The sequence below is a fragment of the Triturus cristatus genome, chromosome 12 (genome assembly GCF_964204655.1).
Source record: "Triturus cristatus chromosome 12, aTriCri1.1, whole genome shotgun sequence".
Taxonomy (NCBI): domain Eukaryota; kingdom Metazoa; phylum Chordata; class Amphibia; order Caudata; family Salamandridae; genus Triturus; species Triturus cristatus.
In genome coordinates, this window is record NC_140595.1 from 817197633 (window position 1) to 817222209 (window position 24577).

The window sequence follows — 24577 nt, forward strand, 5'->3', positions numbered from 1 at the left end:
TCCTCAACCAGGGATATCCCTCTGTGCCTTTCCCTTCCCCCTGGTATCCCTCCGTGACCCTCTTCCACCAGGGATATCCCTCTGTGCCTTTCCCTTCCCCCTGGTATCCCTCCGTGACCCTCTTCCACCAGGGATAGCCCTTTGTGCTTTTCCCTTCCCCCCTATCACTGTGTGACCCTCCTCCTCCCCTGTATCCCTCTGTGCCTGTCTCTCCCTCTGGTATCCCTCCGTGGCCCTCCTCCTCATAGGATATCCAGCCACGCCCCTCCTCTAGACTGAAGACCTCAGCTCTGATGACGTCATGTTTATTCCCTCTTTCCCCTATAGGCTGCTGCGCCTTCTGGTGCTGCCCGTGTTTCCAGTGCAAGACTGTCAGCGAGTTTGGAGAGGGCCTGTGTCTGCCGCTTTTTGAGCTACTATGCATAGCCGGCACTGGCAGCATCGCAGTCAGCCTCACAGTCGACATGGCTTTCGGCGTACCTGGCGCCGGCACACCCTGCCCACCCATCTCCATGGCGATGCGTAGCGGGCTCCGCGAGAGATACAAAATCCAGGTAAGCACAGGGGGGCCCTGAATGAGTCACGCCTTGTCTGTATAGGGCAGTGTGGAGGGATGCAGGAGCGAGCACATTCCTTGCCAGTGATGTAAAAAAAACTCAGGGGGCAGTGCAAGGAATGGTGAGGTGGTCCCCTGCTATAACTATATTTCAGTAATACATTTAGCAGACCAAACACCTAGCTATGTGGGATGTACATGCTCTGCACCCGCATACATGGAAAAGCAGTTAATTTTATTTTCAAAATTGGAGTTTGGAGACTGACTGTATGTGCCCTCATCAACACTTGAATAAATGTACCTCTAAAAGAGAGTGCTTGTAGAGGGATGTTTGTAAGAGATGTGCTAATGAAATCCGTCCACCAAAAAGTGAAGACTGGGGGACTATTAATAGTTTGACAGAGTGAGCTGCTCCACCATAAACTGAAGGAACGCCCACTGTGCCAAGCCAGTGGTTCCACTGGCCATTTACGGCCTCATTCTGAGTGCTCCAGTGTAGCACCTGGTAACTCAACCTCCCTGGGATACAGATCACTCTGAGGACTGAGTTAGCCGGTATCACAAGAGGGGCCCTGAGTGTCCCTTTAGAAGTGAGAGGAGGATCAGTTATTCTGATTCCCCGGGTTATTCCTCATTCAATTCCTAGCATTCCACCCAGAGATCACTGACCCCAGTGGAATTACACAGGAACTCCTGACCTAGACCTTCAAGGAGGGGGACCTTCTGACTGCGTGCGGGCGGAGCCTTCGCCCGCTCCATCGGCACACCATCACAGGTGGTGGTCAATACACCGCAAAGCTGCCAATGGTAGTGCACCGGAAGGCAGTCCTCTTTGTACAGATTTTCCCTGCAGGGTTCGTCATGCAAGACATGGCATACCCTGGCCATAAAAATATCCATTGGCTTGCAGGTGCAGGGAGATTGGGCCAGATGTATGTAGCTGTTTTCATGTTGCGGCCAGAAAATAGCATTTTCCCATGTACCAAGCCCTATTTTACGCTTCGGTAACCTATTACTAAATTGCAAAGTGGGTTAGCGATTCGGTATTAGGAAGGGGCCTGTTAAGGGCGTCCCTTGCTAATAGTGACCAGCAGTGGTATGTGTGAATGTTTTGCGACAGAAATGCAGTCGCAAAACATTCTCATTTTGCCGTCTACTTCAAGTAGGTGGCAACCCATTCGCAGACAGCAAGGAGATCCCTTACCCTTTGTGAATGTATGTGAAAACTCTTTTTAAGAGCAGAGTCATGGACCACTGCCTACTCTTAAAAAATAAATATAACATTTTTCATTTTTCATTTTGAAACGCATCCTGGTTTTCTTTAAAGAAAATGGGCTGCATAAACAAAACAAAAAAAACGTTATTTAAAAGCAAACACAGACAAGTTGGTCTGCTGGCCTCAGCTGGCCACCATCCCTGTGTTTTGGGAGATTCCCAATGGGTCGCAAATTGCGACCTAGCTCATAAAAATCAGAGCCAAATGTATCAAGAATTGCTTTTGCGATTCTTAAATAGCGAATTTCACCGATCCGCTATTCAAGAATCGCAAAATGCAATGTTAGTAGGATTTGCAACATTTTTTGCGAATCCTTAACATTCCCTATTAGCGAATTGCAAATTGCGATTCGCTATTAGAGAATGCATTCCTATTCATTCCTATGGGCCTATAGGCTCATAGGAATGCATTCGCAATTTCCGTGTACAAAATTGGTAATCGCAAATTGCAAATGCAAGTGCAAGGGTGCTAGGGGGCCTAGAGGGCCCCCTGATGCACCCCTGGAAAAGGTAAGCATGCACATGTGGTGCACATACATGCCCCAAGGGCATGTTTGCGCGCCACATGGCATTTTGAAAAATGCACTTTTGTGCATTTTTCAAAGGAATTGCAAATTACCATCAACTTGAAGTTGATGGTAATTTGCGATTCCTAAATGCAAATTTGTATTTAACAATTGTTACATGAATTGCATTTAGGGAATCGAAAATTATGATTCCCTAACTGCATGCGCAATTTAGGTAATTGCAAAAAATTTTGATTACCCATATTATGAATGCCAAAAGTTTGATACATTGCGAAAGGAATTTTTACGTTTGCAAACAGGCCGATTCTGCGAATAGGCCCGTTTGCGAATGCAAAAAGCCTTGATACGTCTGGCCCTTAATGAGGTAGGTTAATTTGCGACCCACTGGGAAACGCAAACAGTGTAAAACACACTGCTGTACATAGCTGTTTGCAATTTCCTAATAGCGAATCTCCAAACTTTGCTATTAGGTAATCGCAAACCTGAGTCTATGTACATCTGGCCCAAAATTCCTTGAATGTTCAGGCCAACATTTTCTTTCAATTTGCAGAAATAAACACCCACTTTTGGGGTTTGATACTGGAAAACAAATAAAGAATGCCAAGTGAACTTTAACAATATGATATCCCTCTCTGCATTCCGTTGTGACAAAAGTGCATCCTTTACATCTGTTTTGCACAGAGGAGCCCCACTGACGCAGCAAGGACATGTAAATTGGTGCCTGGCCCCTCACTTGGGAGGTGGAGGAAGGAAATCCCTTGCTGATTGCACCAGGGACAGCTAAAGGTACCTGACTCAGGGTCTGATTTATATCTTGCCAGACAGGTTACTTCGTCACCACAGTGACGGACATCCTGTCCGTCGAAATGTAAATACTATTGGATATAATGGAATGTATATTCCAGAAGACGGTATTATCTGTCCCTGTTGTGACGGAGTAAGCCATCTGCCAAGATCTAAGTTAGACCCTTAGTGATAGCTACAGAATGCTCTAGATCAAGTCTCCATCTTTGGCGGCATATGTATTCCTCAGTTTGTAAATATTGACAGCTTTGAAGATTATCCCAAGACAGCACCTACTGCTAAGCCAGCTTCAGCTTTATCACAGTGAATAAACCTCATATATTACAAGTTCAAAACTCGAATGGAGCAACACCCTTGACTTGATTGACTGAGTTTTTTAGCAGAACGTATAGGGCCACCTACGCCTGATGATTGGCTCAATGGCAATGTGACTTGAAGAAATCAACTGAAGGAGAGTTCAGCAAACGAGTAAGAGTCCTAAGACCTTCATAAAAGAAGGTGGTCAGAAGTAAATGGCAAACCGTGCGAGTGTGCGGCAGCCAATGCACGTGCACTTACACTTCAGGAGCATCTTTAGGGCCAGGGACTTTGAGCAAAACTTGCACTTTGACAGATAGAGTTTTATTTTTGGGCATTGAACATAGGGTTACATGCATTACATACATGGAGGAAAGCATTAAACAGAATGTGCTGTGGCAGGAGAAGGCAGCAGAGCCTTTACCAGACCTACGTGACTTGATCAGATTCTCAAAAGTCATGGAGGAGGCTCACTGTAGGGTTCTGGGGTTCTGGATATACTAGAGATTTACAAGGGCATCCCAGGAAAAATGTAGAACCATAATCCAGTCATGAGACCATAAAAGAATTGACTAGCAGCCCTTCTAAGCCACACAAAAGTAGTGGGAAGATTATCCTCAGCCGGCACAGCTGATGGAAGCAAGTGCATTGATCTGATTAGTGATTGAGAGATCTTTACCCAGGAAGAAGAGTATGTTCGCCAGTTTCTTGGCTGGGGTTGGAGCAGGTTTGAGTGATGATGGCCAAAACCATCAATGGCTATTGTAGTAAAGATCCAGGAAACGTGCTGTGGAAAGGAGCTAGCAGGCAACCATTCAGCTCCAACAGCAAAGCTTCAAGAGTAAACCACATAGATTCTAATTGCCCCAGGCAACAAGGAACATTCTAAACAGAACAAAAGTAATGCAAATGATAGGAAATCTTAAAGGCAAATGATACATAAAAGAACAACACATCAATTGCATACTACATATCTTTCCTTCTTCCCCCCCCAAAAAAACCTCTAATCATAATGAAGGCTTAACAATTAAAAGTTACTCTCTGTATTTTGCAGGCATAACAATTACACGGGCACTTCTCCTAAGGTTACCCTGTAAAGGATCTGCATCACTAGGAACAAAACTCTTGTTAACAGAATCAGAACATGAATCATTTTGCCGAACTTTAGCAACCTTGCTCAGATTCCACCAAAATCCATTGTCAACTTGCACAGCGTTCCCCACAATCTTAGAGACTTTGACAGGTTTACCAAATTTACTTTCCCCTTTGTTGACAGGAAATGACTTACTTATCCTAATAATGTCACCAACCTGCAAAGCATAAGTTTTGACAGCCTTCTTTGATCATACCAACGTTTCTGATTAGATTGAGTGGAAGACATGTTCTCTTTGACAATAGACATACATTTTTAAATATCAGACTTTGACTTGATCCACTAAGACATCCGACCAGGTCTGAAAGATGTATATTCCTTCCTACCCCTCATGAGCTCGAAAGGTGAGACTTTAGTAGAAGAATGAGGCGTGGTCCTGTAGAACCAAATCATACTCTTCAAAGCACCATAAGCATCATGATTCCCAGCTTTAGCCCACTTGAGACAATCATCAACAACACGGTTCATCGTCTCAATAAGGCCGTTGGCTTGAGAATGATAAAAGGAACTTTTGACGTGTCTCACACCTGAAACACACAAAAAGGACTAAAACTCATTGCTGACAAACTGTTTCCCATTGTCTGAAATCAAGACCTCTGGAAAACCCTCTCTCGACCAAACATCACTCAAAAAGTCAATATCACTCTTAGTGTTGGGTTCCCTGACTAGCTTAATCTCCGGCCATTTGGAGGCATAGTCCATGAGGACCAGAACATATTTGCACCCACCTGCAAGAATCTCATACCGTCCCATGATATCCACTCCAAGTTTTACCCAGGGACCATCTGGACACTCAACAGGCAACAGGGGTGGAACAGCAGCTTTAAGAGTCTGGTCAGCAGCACCGCAAACAACAATTGGCAACAACATCATAAATGTCTGAATCCATACTGGGTCACACAAAAGTATAATGAACCCGACGTTTGGAGAGAGAGGATCCTAAATAACGGCATGCACCTATGTTGAAAGGTACCCAGAGGTGAAACAATGGCAGTGAAATGATGAAAGTCATGATGCAGGTCCACTTGGTAGTACACACTTGGAAGGTCCAGCTTGGAAACAAACTTAGCCCCTTTGGTGGATGCAAACAAATCATTGATCTTGGAAAGCCGATGCGAGTCAACCCAAATTTAATTGTTCAGGGATCTTAAATCAATACAGACCCTGAGTTGACCACACCTCTTCCTGGCAACCACCAATGGAGAAAGCCACAAAGATGACTCTGCAGGTTCAATAACACCTTTCTCACACAATTGTAACAATTCCTTCTCAAGGTCGTCTCTCACGCTGTAGGGAACACCTCTGAGCTTATGCTTGACAGGAATGGCACCCTCTTTTACAATAATCCTGTGTTTGAAACCATGAATTCTGCCCAGATCATTCCCGAAAACAGATGGAAATTTACTTTTCAAAACCTGAAATTCGTCAGCACACCCCACAACCAGTACTTGTTCCTTGGCCCTAGATTTCAGAATCATGCCAAAGAGGCCTTGGTGGAACCAACCTAAAATATTCAACCCTTTTACCGCTACATACATTTTCCCTTTGATTTTTCTCCCTTTGAAACATATCTCTTCCTCAAAGAAACCCATAAGTTCTATTTTACGACCTTCATATGATACAGGAGAGCGATCAGGAGGACACAATGGTTGGGAACCTATCCATGTCTCTTCGAATAATTTTTGAGTGATCATTGTTATCTTGGCACCAGAATCAACCAACAACTTGATACACTTGTCTCCCACAGTAATATCAACAATGGGATCAACACAAGGTGAAGGATCACCTTCAACCACATCTTGTGAGGCAGTGTGATCATCAGGACAAATACTGCTATTAGTGACTACTGATTTCAGTATCAGAAGATGAATCAGAGTCTACAGCACACACAAGTTGTTTCTTTTTTCCCCTCCCTTTCAGACAAATTTTGGCAAAATGCCCCACTTTTTTACAGTAGTTGCAGGTAACATTAACAGCAGGACATCTAGCTCCCTTGGAATGAGGAGGATTAACACACCTAAGACATAAGTTCAAACCAATATTAGATGACGTTTCAGATCTAAAGGATAACACCACCACCACCCTTCCCTGACATTTTGAGTGGTTTGACATTGATATTGGTATTAATAACATTGACGGAATCCAACACCTTGCATCCAATTCCTTTAAAGAAACCATAGAGATTTCAATGCTCTTGGCTATTTTGATTGTCTCTTCTAAGGATGGATCACCCAAGCTCAATGGCTTTTGCCTAATGTTTTTATCCTTGCAGTGGCAAACAAATTGATCCCTGATTAGTCGGTCCGTAAAATTTTCAAACTTACAATCAGCTGACAACCTGCATAAAACAGAAATGTTGGAATCAACGTCTTCTGCTTCACTTTGCTTCCTTTTAAAAATCTTATGCCTGAGGACCATCAGGCTAGATTGTCTGTCAAACCTGAGCTCAAGTTTGAGTCCAATTTCCTTATACTCATTGATTCCTACATTTTCCTCTTGTGGTAAATCAGGTAAGTGTTTCAATGAAGACCTTCCTTCATACCAGAGGGAATGTAAAAGTAAACATTTCTTTCTATCAGCACTAAATCTGGATGCGCCAATAGACCCTTAATAAGTCTCGAAGGCATCATGTCAAACTTCCCATCTGATGAATGGTTCTCCTGGGGTGTCTAGAAACGCAGGAGGAGGATTAATGGATTGTAAGGTGCACATTGTTAAGGTAACAAGAAGATTTTTAAGGTAAGGTAGAAATAATAAAGGAAAAGTAACAAATGTGAGAAGCACCAAAAGGTAGACGTAATGGAAAAGAAAAGAAATGTGAAAAAGTTACAAAGGTGTGCTCATCACCGTATTTAAGGTTGATGAGCCAGTGTGTCCTTGAATACTTTAGCTGGTAAGAAAAATAAAAGTAAGGTGTGTACATCACCGAATAGTACACTGTTCTGAAGAGGCACAATAGATGTCAAGGTGTGCACATCACTGCGTGATGGGCACAAGCAACAGTCCAAAGAAATTTCTAATAATTTAGTGAAAAATGCTTACCACACGTTGACTTAGAGAAAACACAAAAAATAGATGAGTTTGCACATCACCAAATAGTATACAAAGGAGAATTCATTGTAGAAAATAAAGGTCCAGGTGTGCACATCACCGTGTGACAAACACAAACAAAGTAATAAAGTGTTAACCGATGAGTGGTTACCATGTGTAAACCAGAGCGTTGTAAGAGACCGTGAAAATGTATAATAAACGAAGAATTTACCCAACCACTTAAAATGGTTGCTTCAGTCTGGAGATGCGAGTGAGTCCAAGGAGTTAAGATGGCCGCCGATGAGGTGACATGACACGCTGCTTCGGTATCACGTGATGGGTGAAAGCAACATGAGACGCCAAAGAAGATAAGGATTGGAAGTGTGAGTGAGCTCAAACAGTAAAGATGGCTGCTGACGTGGTGACGTGATACTGAAGAACCGGGGTTTAACCCAGCGGCGTCAGGGGAACGCCTAAAATCTTTGAGTTCACCTGTCTTGGTACACAGAGACACGGAATACTTCTGGATGGCATCAGAGACCAAGTTTATTAGCTGCAGCTAGTAACAGTGATCCTAGAAATACATCATGGTGTAAATTCTCAGGAGACTGCTCCTTTTTCTAAGGCGAGACGTCTCCTTTTATACCCAATATTCACATTATAAATGTACACCCACTGCACAAAATTCTAGCCAATAAGGTACATTTTCAAACAAAGTGTCACATAACAAAAACTCAATTTACAGTATCCCAAGCCAAAAGTTAATTATTAGGAATGTCCCAAATTCAATCTCCACAAGCCGGACAAACCTATAATTGAAAGCATAACCCATGTAATGAAGAAACATAAAAAAAAGAAACGGTAACAGATGCTGAACAAGATAAGGCATGTGCAAGGAAACTAAAAGTTAACGATGTCCTGAACATTGATTGGCAATCTCAGACAAAGATCGATCAGGGAAATTGGCTTTGCGGGGTCAGTTTCAGGTGCAGAGGTCAGTTTCTTACAGTTCATTTCAGAGTCAAAAAGAAACCTAGTTAATGTATACATGAACTAAGAAGGCCAGGCCACTTTATTCGCCAGGCTACCTTCACAGGCCTATGTGAGGGCAACACAAAATGGTGGCACAGAACAAAATGGAGTCAGACTCGAGAATTACAGAACCTCAATACACTGCTCCGGTATCACGTGACGGGTGAGATGCCAGCGAAGAGAAGATGCGGTCGGGTGCGCGCAGGGTCACAGTGCATGAAATGGAAGCTTTGGTGTGGAACAATGCAAGAAGGAGGAGCGCGATGACAGCACAAGAGCGGCAGTTGAAAGGTGAGCATTAATAGCAATAAAGTTGAAACAAAATAAAACTTGATACCTTAGTAGCATGAACGGCAGGATACAGGTCCTTCAGATAGACGGCCATGCGGCTCCCTGTTGGTGTGAAGAATTTTAAGAGCTCTTCAAGGGCTTCTTGCAAACAAGTAGATTTGTTGAATGTTGAGGGAAAATGCACCCTGGGTACGTCCCTGAAGCCAGGATCGTTGCTAATAAAATGTAGTAAAGGTCCAGGAAACGTGATGTGTCTTGAACTAGTTTATTGCCAGACTACATGGAAAGGAGCTAACAGGCAAGCAGCCAGCTCCCACAGCACAGCTTCAAGAGTAAACCACATAGATTCTTTTATTTTCTTTTATTATATACCCATGGAAATCCAATTTCAGTGCATATACTGATTCTTACAAAGAGAGGAAAAAAAAGGCAATGCGTTAAATTTATACAGTATATACAAAAGGGCACTAATACATATTATTATCAGAATTGGGGAAGAAAATACCATAAATATTATAAATACAATCAATATTATGAACACTGACTAAAACAGTTGAATCCATAAACCTGGATGCTAGCAGTTCCTAGTTACATATATTAAATTAAAATACACGTAATTTAAGATACATCCCACAGACCTCCACCTCTTATGCTGCCGGGCTTCCCAGATTCTTTCTCCACCTTGCAATAGGTGACTGAATCGCCCATCCGAGTCTACTGGTCTCCCTACCCCTGCGTGCGCACAGTGCGGACTCTTGATTATATATCCCCAGGAGACGTGCTAGCCATATTTGAAAGGTGGGGGGATCAGCATCCTTCCATCTTGCTGCAATTATTATCCTAAAAACAGCTGTGCATATAAATACAAAATATTTCTCTGTGGTATCCAGGCCTATATAGCTATCATAGCCCATTAGCATCAGAGAAGGAGATAGGTTAATCCTACGTCCAACAGCCCCTCCCAAAAACTAGCCACCTTGTTCTTTAGAGATAGCAGCCTGTCACAATCATAAAACATATGCACTATCGTTGCAGGCCCTTCCCCACACCTTGGGCACCTACCGTCTGCTCTCTTGCCCCAACTTAAAAGCTTGGCAGGGGTAAAATACAGATTAAACAAGGTTTTATATTGTTGTGTCTTAAGATTGATTGATATAAAGATCTTGGCCGCTAATAACAGAGCGATATACACATCAACATCAGGGTTGTTCAGCTTCCCAGCCCAATTAGTTTCAATTTTCTCTAGATTATCTGGGATGCTCTTTAGCAATATACTGTAAATGTTTTTTATCCTGTTACCCCTCCTTGCAATTATCTCCATTAATTCTATTTTTTCGGAATGTACTACCGGTCTACGACTAGCAAAAAATTCTCAGATCTGTACATATTTAAAATATTGCCTAGCAGAGGTCCCATAATCCTGTTGCAGGGCAGCAAAAGGGCGCACCTGGCCTGACCCATATAGATCTCCTATCGCAGTTAGGCCTAGATGTTCCCAGTGCTTACCCATATTATCATAGAATGGGTGCGGAAAAATATACGAGTGCCAGAGAGGGGTATAGCGACTAACTTTTGGAAATGCCATAGCCTTGCGCACCCTGGTCCATATTTCCCAGGTGCTTTGCACCACCTTAAATCACACCTTCTTGTAGTAGCTTGGCTCCACCTGACGTAATTGCAGCCCCGAGGCATCCCTCCCTAGGGTAAGTTCAGATATTGTTGGAATCCTGGCCTTCCTTTCCTCCTCTTTCTCTTTACTTGTGGTGAAGCAGAATAAAATCGCCATCTGGTGTAGAAGGCTTGCCCAGTGATAGAATATGATATTAAGAAACACTAAACCCCCCTGTGGAAGTGTCATGTACTTTAGGGAGTGTCTGAATTTACCGTTTTGCCAAGTGAAATTTTAAACATGGCTTCTAGTGCTTTTAAAATTACTACATCTATCGCGAGCGGAATAGAGCGAAACATATACAAGATTTTTGGTAACATTGTCATTTTTAAGATGTTTCCCTGCCCAATGACAGATAAATGCAGCCCGTTTATCCTTTTAAGGACTGTAGATATTGTTTTTATCAGAGGGTTAAAATTAATCTTAGCTATTGTATCTATTTTCGAGCTAATACAGACCCCCAGATAGGTAGCATTTTCTACACACTGAGGATCATTAAAAATTATATTGTCTGTGCATACTATCAATGTTTTACCTTCATTCAACGAATAACCTGATGCCTGCCCATATTCTTTGGCGATAGCCGTGGCTTCCCTGACTGCATCGCTCGGGTTGGTGGTTAAAATGGCAATGTCGTCTGCATAAGCCATGATCTTGGTTTCAAAACCTCTAAAAACAATCGGCTTGATAGCTTGACAGCTTGACTTTTTAAGTATGTTTCTATCAGAGGGTTTATGTACAGAGCAAATAAAAACGGGAACAAGGGCATCCCTGTCTAGTCCCCCTTGATATTAAAATACTATTTGATTCTTTTCCCATCAGTTGTAAACAGGCTCTAGGATCTGTGTACATTGCTTTGATGGCCCTAATCATTCGTGGCCCAAAGCCTTTTAGCTCCAATATCCCCCACAAGAACCTCCAGGCCACCCGATCAAACACTTTTTCAGCATTGAGGAGGATCATGGCCATCTGTCCCCCTGTTGTAGCCTGGATATCAAACAGTGTTATAAACCGCCTGATGCGATCGGTTGTCCCCTTCCTGGGAATAAAACCATGCTGCCAGGGCGAGACCAGGTGGTCAATGACCCTCCCTAATCGAGTAGCCCATTTTTTGGAGTATAGTTTTGTATCTGTGTTGTTCAATGATATAGGCCTGTATGAAGCTGGATTATCTGGTGGTTTGCCTTTTTTAGGAAAAATGATGATGTCTGTCTCTTTCCAGGATTCTGGTGTTTGCCCATTATGTTGCACACCCAGGAACAGATCTAATATTATGGGGGCAATCACTGTTTGTAATATTTTATCTATTTCTAGGGGAATACTAATGGGGCAAGCAGCTTTCCCTGATGGTAGCTCGTGCAGTGCTGTTAATACCTCCTCTAGTGAAAAATCCCTGTCTAGCTCCTCCTTAGCCTGACTATCAAGCAGAGGCCCTAGTTCTGTTTCGGTCATTTTACACAAAGCATCCTGTGTTGCTCCCAGTATGTCATTAGTCTCGGTGTATGTTTGACCATCTTTTGTTATGGCGGATATCAGATTCGTACATTTGTTTGCCTGGTGCGTAGCGCGAGCTTTGCACTTCGTCCGATTTCTGCATAAGCCAGCTGTTAATTTTGGCTTTAAGAGAGATAATCCATAATTGGTAATCTGCTGCTTCTTGTCCCTGAGTTATTGAGGTTGTGTGATTTTCTTCTGCCTTGGCCAGCTCAGCTAACAGCCGTTCATTCTCTAGCCGACATTCTTTCCTCGCACTTGATACAAAGCTGATTGTTTCACCCCTTAGGGCAGCTTTGAAAGTATCCCAGACTATATTACAGCTAGCACTATATCTATTAATGTCTAGGAATTGCTGAGCCCGATTCTTAATATACTCAATATAAGATTTATTAAACAGGAGCTTCTTGTCAAATGTCCACTTACCATGTATCTTACTAGAAATATCAACATCAAGATCCAGTATCAATCAATTATGATCCAATATCACTTTTGGGAGCTTTCTAATCCCCACTTTTAATAGCCAGGTTCATAGAAGTGAAAAAGTAGTGCAGTCTAGTGTATTTTTTGTGAGGACAAGAGTAATAAGTATGCCCTGGATTATTGAGGTTTTTACTAGCCCAGATGTCGACCAAACCGCGACTGCTAATAAGGGATGCCAATGCTCTATGTACTCTAGGCTTTCGTCCTTGATATCGCTAAATGTTGCAAAACTCGGTTGGGATATTAAGATCACCACAGATAATTAGGAGACAGGGCCAGGTTGCCAGTTCTATCTCAAGGGCTTCAAAAATCTCTGGGTCATCTTGGTTTGAGCCAGCTATTACACAGATGGTATAGCCTGTCTCTAATCCGACCACTGCCCATCACCCTAGTGCATCTGATAGCTTACTCTTAGCCTCCCCCATAGCCACCTTCACAAAGATCACCACCCCTCAAATATTGGAGCTCTGAGAAGTACAAGCCAGCATGCTATATCCTCCCATACCCATCAGATTCCTTTTTCCCCAGGGAATATAAGTCTCTTGTACACACACGACATCCAATATACGCAATCTAATAAACTCAGCTAGCCTATTCCTCTTTTTCCGGTCATTCAAACCGCCCATGTTTATTATACATATATTTATCTTACCCATTTATGCTTAGCTTTTGTACCAGCCTGGTATACCTTCATTGCCTTAATCCACCCAAAATATAATGTTTCTGCGGTAGTCTTTAGTCCATTCCTGGGTATATATTTTTTTGAAATTTTCCATCCCCCACCACCCCCCACAACCCTTGCCCTTCCCCCATATCCCTGCTTCCTCCCCACTTGTCAACCCCCCTTCCCCACCACTACCCTTGAGACCTAGATCTGCGCGTGAGATGAGCACAGCACCCATGACCAAGCGCTAAATTAGCCCTCCCCCACTATTCCTTTTTGATTCGGGCCTGGCTTTTTCTGACACAGCTTGGCGAAGCAGAAATTTCCCGAATTAAACAAGAATGGCCCTCTGCTTTGCATCTTCTTTCGCTGGGTATCTTAATTTGAAGGGGCTTCGATGGGCTCGCTGTATCTCTGGTGACCAATTCCAGTCAGATAGTTCAGGGAAGGCGGCTCTTAACAGCTCCACTGCGTAAGTCCAAGTATCTGCCCCCTCCACTCCTTCCGGGACCCCGTGGACACGCAGGTTATTTCGCCTCTGCCGATTTTCGAGGTCCTCCAGCTTCCACTGTATATCCTTCAGCTGGGCCTCGTGTGCTTCACTTTGTGCTAGTGTTGCTGTAAGGTCCGTCTCTGCTGTAACAATCCTTGTCTCTAGGTCAGACATTCGCTCGCCAATAGTATTGCACGACTTGGTCAATTTCCTAACAACCCCCTGTACCTTGCACAATGCAGACTGGGCTTTCCGACTATCCTGGCGTGTCTCTTCTCGATGCATCAAAAATTTCTGGTATATAGCCTCTAGATTTGGGGTATCCGGGTTGGCTGGGCCTGCTGCCTCCCCTAGTGGAGAGCCTGACAGTTGGGTCACAGATGTATAGTCCCACTTGAGAGCTTTGCCACCCAAGCGTTGTGCAGCAGATTTCCTATTTATTTTTTGAGCAGTTAGAACTTGAGCTCCATCGCTTTCTTCAGGGTCAGCGTCAGTGTCAATATTGCTGAGTTCAGAGGAGTAACCACAACCATCTTTGGACCACTCAGCCCCCTCTGAAACTGAAAAAAAAGCAATCGCTTGTCTCTCTCTCTGTGATGTCTTTATTTCCTTTATCCATCTCCTCCTCCCCTTGTTGACCTTCCATTGATGCTGCTTCTGAAGGGTGAACCATGCTCTCCAACTTCTTATTTTCCTGATTATTGATCATACTAGTTAGATGTAGGGTTTTTTCATTATTGCTGAAGGAGCAGATTATGGAACTAGGGGTATTACATCATCGTTCATAGGTAAGGATGCACCATTACCTCCCCTTCCACTTGTCCCACTAAGATCCCCACATGCCATTATCCTGTCACTGGTTAAAATCTCGCTAGTCCCCCTCCATCTTGTTCAGAATTGCTCTGGGGCACTGTTAACAACGTTGTTGCCAGCAAAGCACTTGTCTCTATAGGCCTACCTTCACCAGGCGGAGTGTCAGAAGTCCCTGTTGTTCCGGTTGTTCTTGAAGGCAAACTAGCTCAGGAGACTCTCCTAACTTCAGCTCCGGTCTGGGTTTGCCGAGTCCTCTATGATCTGTGTCTGCCCTTAGCTGTAGCTCCCACCCTCGCTGTAGCAGATCAACTACAGAAGGGCCGGCTGGACATAGCTTTACTGTGGCCCCTCCCCTTCCTCTCTTCTCCAGGGGTTGCTCGCTCTGTCTGCGCTCGCCACCCTTGCCTGGGCGCCGGCTCTTCTGGACTCTCCAACCCACGACTTGCTGTAAACCCGCTCTGCACCTAGCGAGCTCCTCCTGCCTTGGTTGTTCCCCCGGTTCCTGAATTCTTTGACCCCATCACGGTAGCGAGTACGTCCGACACACCGCAGCTTGTACAGGGTGAGTGCGCTGCTGTGAACCGCTTTAAGATTCTCAGCCCGAATTGTGATCCAGTTAGCCCACGAGCAGCAGCATCAGCAGGCTTTGGCTCCGAGTGGCATTGGTTTCCTTTTACTTTCTGCCTTCTTCTTGTTCGGCTTTTTCTCACAGGTCATAGTTAGCTACAGCTCAGCACCCCTTGGTCATTGCGCTGCTAACGGCCTCCTATGCGGCCGCCATCTTGCTTCTCATGCTCCAATCCCCTAAACCACATAGATTCTAATGTCCCCAGGCAACAAGGACCATTCTAAACAGAACAGAAGTGATACAAATGATAGGAAAGCATAAAGGCAAATGATACATAAAAGAACAACGCATCAATTGCATACTACAGCTCTCAACCTTCTCATTCTTCACAGGCAAATTCCTGGTCATGTCAGAGTTCAGCTTGAGCTCTTTCTGACCCATCCCTGACTGGAAGGCAGACAGACATTCAGAAAATCTGTGAAGGGCATGGCCCAGATTTTGATCAAGTTGTAATATGAGATAATCTGAAACAGTGGGATCAAACAAGGTGTGTTAGCAGCTGGGCATTCACATAGAGCAGTGTGGGGAACCCAGAGTATCCACAATGGATAGAAAAGGGTCAAGACCAAAAAAGTGTTGGGGATAAAACCAGCTACCAATCACTCAGGAAAGTACTACTCCAGTTCGAAGAAGTTCCTGAGGTACCTGTTGCCACTAGCCTCTTGTGGCAGAAACACATTTTCGAGGGACTTCATCTTTAACATTACTAATCCAGGATTAGAGTCCCATTGGATCTGAGGAGAGTGCTGCCTAGACAAGGAACTTGATTTGCATAGTTAAAATTTAAGCTCCTTAGTTAATGGCCGGGGGGATACACCTTAAGGTGCTGTTGTGTTGTTCGATGAGCTATTACAGATGGTGAAACCTATGGGGAGTTGGTACAGACAGAGATGCAGCAGTGCCACCTGGGGGTCCTTCAGAGTATCCGTTGCTATCAAATGGCGTTCCTTTGGCTCTTCCTGGCTCTAGGGTCTCCCTTGTATTAGGCTCTTACTGGCACTCTGCACTTCCTGGCACTCTGCTCTTCCTGGCACTAGACTCTTCCTGGCACTAGGCTCTCCCTGGCACTAGGCTCTGCCTGACTAGGGCTCTTTGTGGCTTTTGACAATGTCCGTACACACAGGCTGTTGTAAATCTTCTTTATTAGTATACAGAAATGGCCCAAGGGAAGCTCTAAGATCCTCCACAACCATGTCTCTCAACTCCTTGAATCTGACTTGATTCCAGAAGTAGAAGCCACATGTTGCATTGGAACAGAGCAACAGTTGCCAGGAAACATGGTCATGACCTAACAATAACAGACTATAACAGATCTCCTTTTCAAAGCAGAATAAAGTAAAACAAGACATTTTAACATATTAAATTCTAACATTTTAAATTCCACTTGTAATACTAAAGCCACAACAATTTTAACTTTTTAATTATCCTTGTAATCCTAAAGCCACAACAGTGTTTCCCAACAACGCATGCTTAGCTCCCTCTCACACCATCCACTGTTTTCCACCTTGCTCTCCATACGCCCTTCTTTTTCCATCCATTTATTCTCCTCAACTACAGAGCATTGTAGTATTCTTCTGGCGTTCCACCTCTTGCCATCAGACAATAACAGCAAATTTCCCCATACTTTCATTACCCTTTTGGGATCGGATACCCTGGAACATCCTTTTTTTACTACATTGCCTGCACATACTCCCACCAACGTACCTTCCTCACATTTTCTGTCCTCTTTGATCACCCTCCATCTGATCATGTAAATTCTCACTTTGTATCTTCTTCTGACCATACCTCGCCATCCATACAGGGAGAGCCACTGTACAAGGTACCCTTCTCTTCAACAAACAAACAGGCGTCTCCCCTGTCACAGAATGGGGCATTGTTCTGTAATTCCATAACATTTCTTTAACTTGTCTTCTCCAAGAGATATTGTTTGATATCGCCAATTGCCCGCTTTCTTCCAACCATTTCCCCTTGGGTGATAAACTGGGGTCCTACTCTGTTTGATGCCCCATTTATTGAGTAAACTAATCTGACACAAAATGCAGAATGTTGTCCGTCTGAATTTTCACAGGAGATCCGTCTCTGCGGAAAATATTTTCACAAAATGCAATTATGTTCACTGTCTCCACCTCTCGCACAAATGCCCCAACCGGCCATTTAGAATAGTAGTCCTTAAGTACTATGGCAAATTTCTTGTTCAATCCTGAACAGTTAAATGGAACCACAAATATCCATGGCTACTTTTTCCCATGCCTGCCTGGGCAATTCTATAGGATATATTGTTGTTTCTTGTAAAATGTGTGATTTATTGTTGCACATAAATGAAACACAACCTCTAACATACCTTTCAATATGCCTGTCCATCCATGGCCACTAGAAATTCATTCTGACCTTACTCCTCATTGCGGACATTCCACCTTGCCCATCATGCATCGGACTCAACAACCTACAACATGGCCCTTCCAGTACCACAACTTGATATCCTCTTCTCACAGTCCTAGTTACCTCAGACAGTTCTTCCCAGACATTGTTATACAAATTTTACTCTTTATCTAATTTCTAATCAAACATTTTGGGTAACATGTTCTTCACCTTTGTCAGCACAGGATCAGCAGCCATAGCGTCCTTCAATTCAGTTTCCTCAATGGTCTGACACACTTTAGACAGTTCTACAACTGTCCACTCATCTTCTTCTAGTACATTCCCATTATCCAGAGGCAATGTAGACAAGCAGTCTCTTATTTTTCTTACCTCCAGAACACTGAGAAGTCATGCCACTGCAAACAATGTAACCACTTTGCAATGCGTGGTGTAACGTTTGCTGCACCAGCAGTGGAGAACAGATCAACTAAAGGCTTGTGATCGGTCCGAAGCTCAAATTACATACCCCAGACAAAAATATGGAAGTATTGCACTCCCCAACAACATGCCAGGGCCTCCTTCTCTACAACTGAGTATGTTTTCTCAGCACCCTTTATAGTCTGTGATGCAAGTGCGAGGACTCTCCTTCTCCTCATGTTCTTGCATCAAAACTGCTCCCAGTCAATAACCACTGGCATCTGTGACAACAATAGTTTTGTCTGTAGGATTAAATGGTTTAGGCGTCACAACCTTCACAATTGCCTTTTTTGTAGCATCAAAAGCTTTCTGGCACTCATCAGTCCATGAATATTCAACACTCTTTTTCATCAATTCACACAAAATATGCACTCCCTCAGCAAAATGATGTACAAATTTGGCATAATATTCTGCTAACCCCAGAAATGACCTGAGCTGGTCCTTATCTCGTGGAGATGGGGCTCTCTTTATGGCCTCCACTAAATTGTGTTTGAGTTTGACCCCATTGTAAGTTAAAGTATTGCCCAGGTATTCCATCTTACCAAATTTACATTTTCCCAAACCAATGGTAACACCAGCTTTCTCCAGTCTGCTTAACGCTTCCTGATAATCTGATTATGCTGAACAATGTCTTTACCCCACACCAAAACATCGTCCTGAAATACTAAGAGATTAGCTATGTCCCCCCACAATGTTCTGCATGACGCACTGGAATACTGCAGATGCCAGATCAAAAGCATGCAAACAAACTGGAGCGCCCCCTCTAGCCTGATGAATGATGTTAGATGCCTGGATCCAGTATGTAATCACATATGGTGGTAGGCATTTGATAAATCCAAAGTGGTAAAATACCCACCCTCAGACACATCCACCAACATTTCATTAATGCGAGGTAGAGGGTGGTAATCCACCCATATTCCTTCGTTAAGGTCTCAAGTCCACACACATGCGTATACTGCTATTGGGATTTTTAGTGATAACAATGGGACTAAGCCACTCTGAAGCCCCAAATGGTTCTATGACACAATTTTCACACAATCTTCGCAATTCTTACTTCAGTGCACTCCTCAAAGCCAATGGCACATTCCGCACCTTGTGCACTTTAGGTTTAGCATTTTCCTTTAGAATAATTTTATGTTCGAATTTTCTTAGACAGCCTTGTTCCTCACTAAACAATTCGAGAAATTGATTACTTGCACTCAATCATTTTGGGTCAACAAGACATGTCACGGATGATTGGGATCCATGACCATGCCCAACGACCGTTGTTCCTTCCAGCCTAAAAATGACCTCCCTTTCTCGACCACATATACCTTGCCACATGCATGTCTGTTTTGGAATTCTAAATTTGTAATTTGCAATTCAAAAACATTAACCCTTTCCCAGGTAGACTTATCTATAATAGTGAAAGGTGAGCACGAATCTGCCCAAACCTGCACTTCCACACCATTCAATGTAATGCAAAAGTTTGGTGGATGATAACTTTCCCCACTCATTGCTGAGACTGTATACGGTTGCCCATCTGCTTCCTTCACCACTAGTACCTCTATTTCTCCTAGATCACTGTTATCAGAATCTTCATAATGAGACCTCATTTCTGTGTCTCTTACCACAGTTACAGATTTTATTACACTCCTAGAATTACTCATCCTGCATACACTTGCAAAATGCCCAACTTGTTACACTTGAAGCAGTTGCTTTTGATAGTAGGGCAATTATTAGCCTCTGCATTATATCTTTTACTACCACATCTGAATCATATTTTCATGTTTTGTTGCTGTCACAACATCACATATTTTCATATTTTCGCTGCATCAGAATTTCATTTGGACACACTTCGCCCCAATTCTTTTACATAACCGGAGGTGTTCTCCCTGCGTTTGGCCACTTCAATTGTCTTGTCTAATGTAGGATCTTTCAGGTCAAGTAACTTTTCTTGAATATTCAAATTGCTTAACTTATTTATCATTTGGTATCTTATGATATCATCCCTAAGATCCCTGAATTTGCATGTGATCGGAATCTCTTTAATCTGGTGACATATTAACCAACTGACTCCCCAGATTCTTGACCGCATGAAAACAATGGTGTCATCGATAACAATACTTCATTTTTTTCCGTAGTTCTCTTCTAATGCCAAAAGAGCATCCTCATACACATCCTCTTCCTCATTGTCTGATCCATCTACACCCCAGCTCACTGGTGTTGGTAAAGTTTTTAATACTTTCCTACCTTCCACACCTAAACTGTTTTTCAGAATGGCTAATTGTCTCTATGCTACGTATACATCTCCCCAATTGCTTCCAGACAAGTTAAAACAAGCATTTGCAATGCAATAGGTCTCGCATTATAAAAGTGTGAGCAGTTGGCATTGCTAATAATAATGCAACACTAGCTATTGGCTTTGTAAATGATAATGGCATTTATTTATGTGTTTGCTTTATAAAATAGATTAAAAAAGGCATTGTCATGAACAATGCCAATAGCTTAAACTTTTGCAAATGCGAGACCTATTGCATTGCAAATGCTTGTTTCAGTACTGCAGGCTTTTTAAAAAGTTTTAGTCACTACTCAAAATTAAATCCATTTTATCAGCGTTGCCAGTGCTCCTTTATGTTTAATGCCATAAATGAAACACAATGTTCTAAGCAGATTGCTAAATAGCATCTCCAGCCCCGATCACAATGTCTAACTTCATGCTGGACAGTGGGCACCCTGTTTTCATGCAGCGCCAAGACGGGTTGAACTAATGCACAGACTGAGGTCTGTCAGCCTCCGAGGCTCAAAGCATTCCTTGCAACAGTCCGCTGTGTCAAGGTATTGCCATGTGTACAGCACACACTCTGAAACCGCAAGTGGTTTCAAAGTTGGGGGTAACTTCCCAAACTTTCCTGAGGTGTTCATAGTGTTTGGTGACAGCGTATTTATGCTTACAGCCCAAAAGACTGTTTGTGGTTGTGTGTGGGTGTTGTGTGTATGTGTGTGGTTGTGTGTGTGTGTGGTTGTGTGTATGTGGTTGTGTGTGTGGTTGTGTGTGTTTGTTTGTGTGGTTGTGTGTGTTTGTGTGTGTGGTTGTGGTTGTGTGTGTGTATGTGTGTGGTTGTGGTTAGTTGTGTGTGTGTGTGGTTGTGTGGTTATGTCTGTGGTTGTGGTTGGTTGTGTGTGTGTGTGGTTGTGTGTGTGGTTGTGTGTGTGGTTGTGGTTGTGTGTGTGTGGTTGTGTGTGTGTGGTTGTGTGTGTGGTTGTATGTGCGTGGTTGTGTGTGTGTGTGTGATTGTGTGTGTGTGGTTGTGTGTGTGGTTGTGTGTGTGGTTGTGTGTGTGGTTGTGTGTGCTTGTGGTTGTGTGTGCTTGTGGTTGTGTGTGGTTGTGTGTGTGGATGTGGGTGTGTGTGTGGTTGTGTGTGTGTCTGGTTGTGTGTGTGTGCGATTGTGTGTGTGTGGTTGTGTGTGGTTGTGTGTGTGTGGTTGTGTGTGATTGTGGTTGTGTGTATGTGTGTGTGGTTGTGGTTGTGTGTGTGGTTGTGTGTGGTTGTGTGTGTATGGTTATGGTTGTGTGTGTGGTTGTGTGTGTGTGGTTGTGTGTGTGTGTGGTTGTGTGTGAGTAGTTGTGTGTGTGTGGTTGTGTGTGTGTGGTTGTGTGTGTGTGATTGTGTGTGTGATTGTGTGTGTGGTTGTGGGTGTGGGTGTGGTTGTGGGTGTGGTTTTGTGTGTGGTTGTGTGTGTTTGTGTGTGTGGTTGTGTGTGCTTGTGGGTGTGTATGGTTATAGTTGTGTGTGTGTGTGGTTGTGTGTGGGGTTGTGTGTGTGTGGTTGTGTGTGTGTGTGGTTGTGTGTGAGTAGTTGTGTGTGAGTAGTTGTGTGTGTGTGTGTGTGTGTGGTTGTGTGTGTGGTTGTGTGTGTGGTTGTGTGTGTGTTATTGTGTGTGTGATTGTGTGTGTGGTTGTGGGTGTGGGTGTGGTTGTGGGTGTGGTTTTGTGTGTGGTTGTGTGTGTTTGTGCGTGTGGTTGTGTGTGCTTGTGGGTGTGTGTGGTTGTGGTTGTGTGGGTGTGGTTGTGGGTGTGGTTGTGTGTGTGGTTGTGTGTGCTTGTGGTTGTGTTTGTATGGTTGTGTGTGTGTGCTTGTGTGTGGTTGTGGGTGTGGTTGTGGTTGTGTGTGGTTGTGGTTGTGTATGTTTGTGTGTGGTTGTGTGTGTGTGTGGTTGTGTGTGTGTGGTTATGGTTGTGTGTGTGTGGTTGTGTGCGTGTGTGTGTGGTTGTGTGTGTGTGGGTGTGGTTGTGTGTGCGGTTGTGGTTGTGTGGTTGTGTGTGTGTGTGTGTGTTTGTGTGTGTGTGTAAGCAGTATGTAAAAGACTCCCCATTCTAAGAAAAATCCACCTCTAATTAAATGCCATTCAATGTTATTAAGAAAATAAAACAACAGCTTGAGTAAGCATGTCTGAAGCAAACAAGGCTTCAATATACAGGGCCACCTGCAAGAGACAACACAACATGACTCCAGCCAGGGACCCACTACTCCAGCTCAAACTGCATTCTGGTCAATGTATGTTCAACCCACCAGGTTTTTGCAGATGTGCAACGAGCAGCTCGGCAACTACCCTTCTTTTGCTGCCTCCAAAAAACATTATGAGCTTCTTGATGGCCACTGCGCAATGTCCGTGCCTGGCAACGGTCTCATCAGCCCACCACCCGCTTCCAGAGAGGCTGGAGTGCCTTAGAAGGTGGCGGGCCGCAGTGGGAAGTAGTGGCAGCTTTTGCAGATCAGAAGAATAAACCCCAAAAATGTGACAGAAAACGTACAGACCATGTTTAAAGTGGTGGGTTGCTGGGGGGAGCTCCGGAGGGGCTGATTTACAAGCCGGACATGGAGACTGTGGAAGCTGCCATCTTAGAAGAGAAGAAGATTTGCCACTTCCTTCCGCTTCCACACCGCCTCCGCTTGTCTGTTAGAAACATAGGCAGCCCAGACAACGGCAGGGTGCGGGAGCATAGGCAACACGCCACATGCGTGCGGGGAGGGAACAACCTATTCAAGAGCTCTCATGCAAGCAGTGCGTGTCCAACGAGCCATCATACCGTCACGCGCGCTTTACCAAGGGCCGAAAAAAAAAATGTAGGTTACGAGCAGAGACAATGGGAGGGGCGGGAGCATAGGCAACATGTGCAGCGGTTGGAGACAGGAGCGGATCACAAAGACCCGCAGATGCAACGAGAGGCCACAGGCAAGCAAGAAACTTATTCCTATTAAAGTTTTATGTGGACTTGGTGGGGGAGTTATTTCGGTGTAAACTTTGTGAGCTTTGTGTAAGGCGCTGGCAGGAAATGGGACCGCTCAAGCAGCGGCATGAGGGCAGAGACTGGCACAAATGAACGTTCGCTGACAATAACATCACGCCAGCCCAGGAGCTCATACTTGACACGATCTCGCCCGAATATAAATGCAAAATAATAATGTCCCATCTTCGGGGAAAGCAAGCGGGGTCGGAGTTTACTGGGAGGAGTTATTGTAGGAGAGCTTGTGATGGGCGTGTGTGCGTGGCGGGAGGGGGAGCGCGACTCCGGAGTGGACTCAGACCCTGGAGGAGGCAGCGAGTGGGAGTCATACAACCAGGAAGTGGGATAAGGGAGGGGGTGGCAAATGGTGATCACTTTCGCGGCCGCTTTGATGTTCTCAGTGGCCGCGCAGCTCACTGAGAACATCAAAGCGGCAGCGAAAGTGATCACGCAGGCTGACAAATGGTGCGCGCGCCCGGCACACATGCACTGTAGTTGGAGGCCTGAAAAGACACTAGTCTGCACTTCCAAATCCCGCTTACTAAAACTCTCGCCAGAGCAGCGCTAAAGCGCTGGCTCAGGCGAGACCTAAAAATGTCTTTACAATCATCCCAATCCATGAAACATAGACCAGGATCTTGTACAAAATATGGTGGAGGAGGAATAGTTTTTGATGTCATTGTCACTACTCAGCAAAAGGAACTAATCACGGGGGGGAGGAGCCTAGCGCTTGACCAAGATGGCCGCGTGAGCTTTGAGCTCCCGAGACCCTCGTGCCCTCCGTCGACTATCCTGTATCTAATCCTGTTTGTACGCATGGCATCGTGTAGATGACTTGTCAGGGAGGCGATTGATGCTACCCGAGGTCGGATCGCCCACCGGGAACCGGAGTTATGCATGGCGGAAGATTGAGGCCTATCTCCGAGGGATGCCAGGGGCTAGAGTTGGCAGGATGCCCGACCTCTAATTGAACAACAGCGGCCAGGCGAGGTGTGAACTGCCGGACGGAGGTCCCCATCCTTTCACTTTCACTTTCTCGCCCTTTGTCTGCCCAGCCCAGGGAGTGCTCTCGGCTGCTTTATTATCATTTGGACGCTCTGCACGCTACTCTGGCGGCCCATCGCAGGACTGAGCACTCCTGATTTCTCTCGCTGAGAGAGGGCCGTCCTGTTTGAACCGACTTGCTTGAGCCAACCATGTCGGGCAAAGCAGAGGTGGACCGGCTGAAGCCTAAGGCCACCAGGCGGGGAGCCTATACTCAAG

The 24577-nt window shown here is 44.4% G+C and overlaps 1 protein-coding gene across 1 annotated transcript in view; it reads left to right on the forward strand.

Moving 5' to 3' along the window:
• LOC146782970 (uncharacterized) overlaps positions 1-24577 on the forward strand; it is a 145642-nt gene that overhangs the window by 96799 nt on the left and 24266 nt on the right. The window contains exon 3 of the mRNA XM_085638102.1: positions 328-554. Coding sequence (XP_085494228.1) covers positions 328-554 — 227 coding nt within the window. The remainder of the gene's footprint in view (positions 1-327; positions 555-24577) is intronic.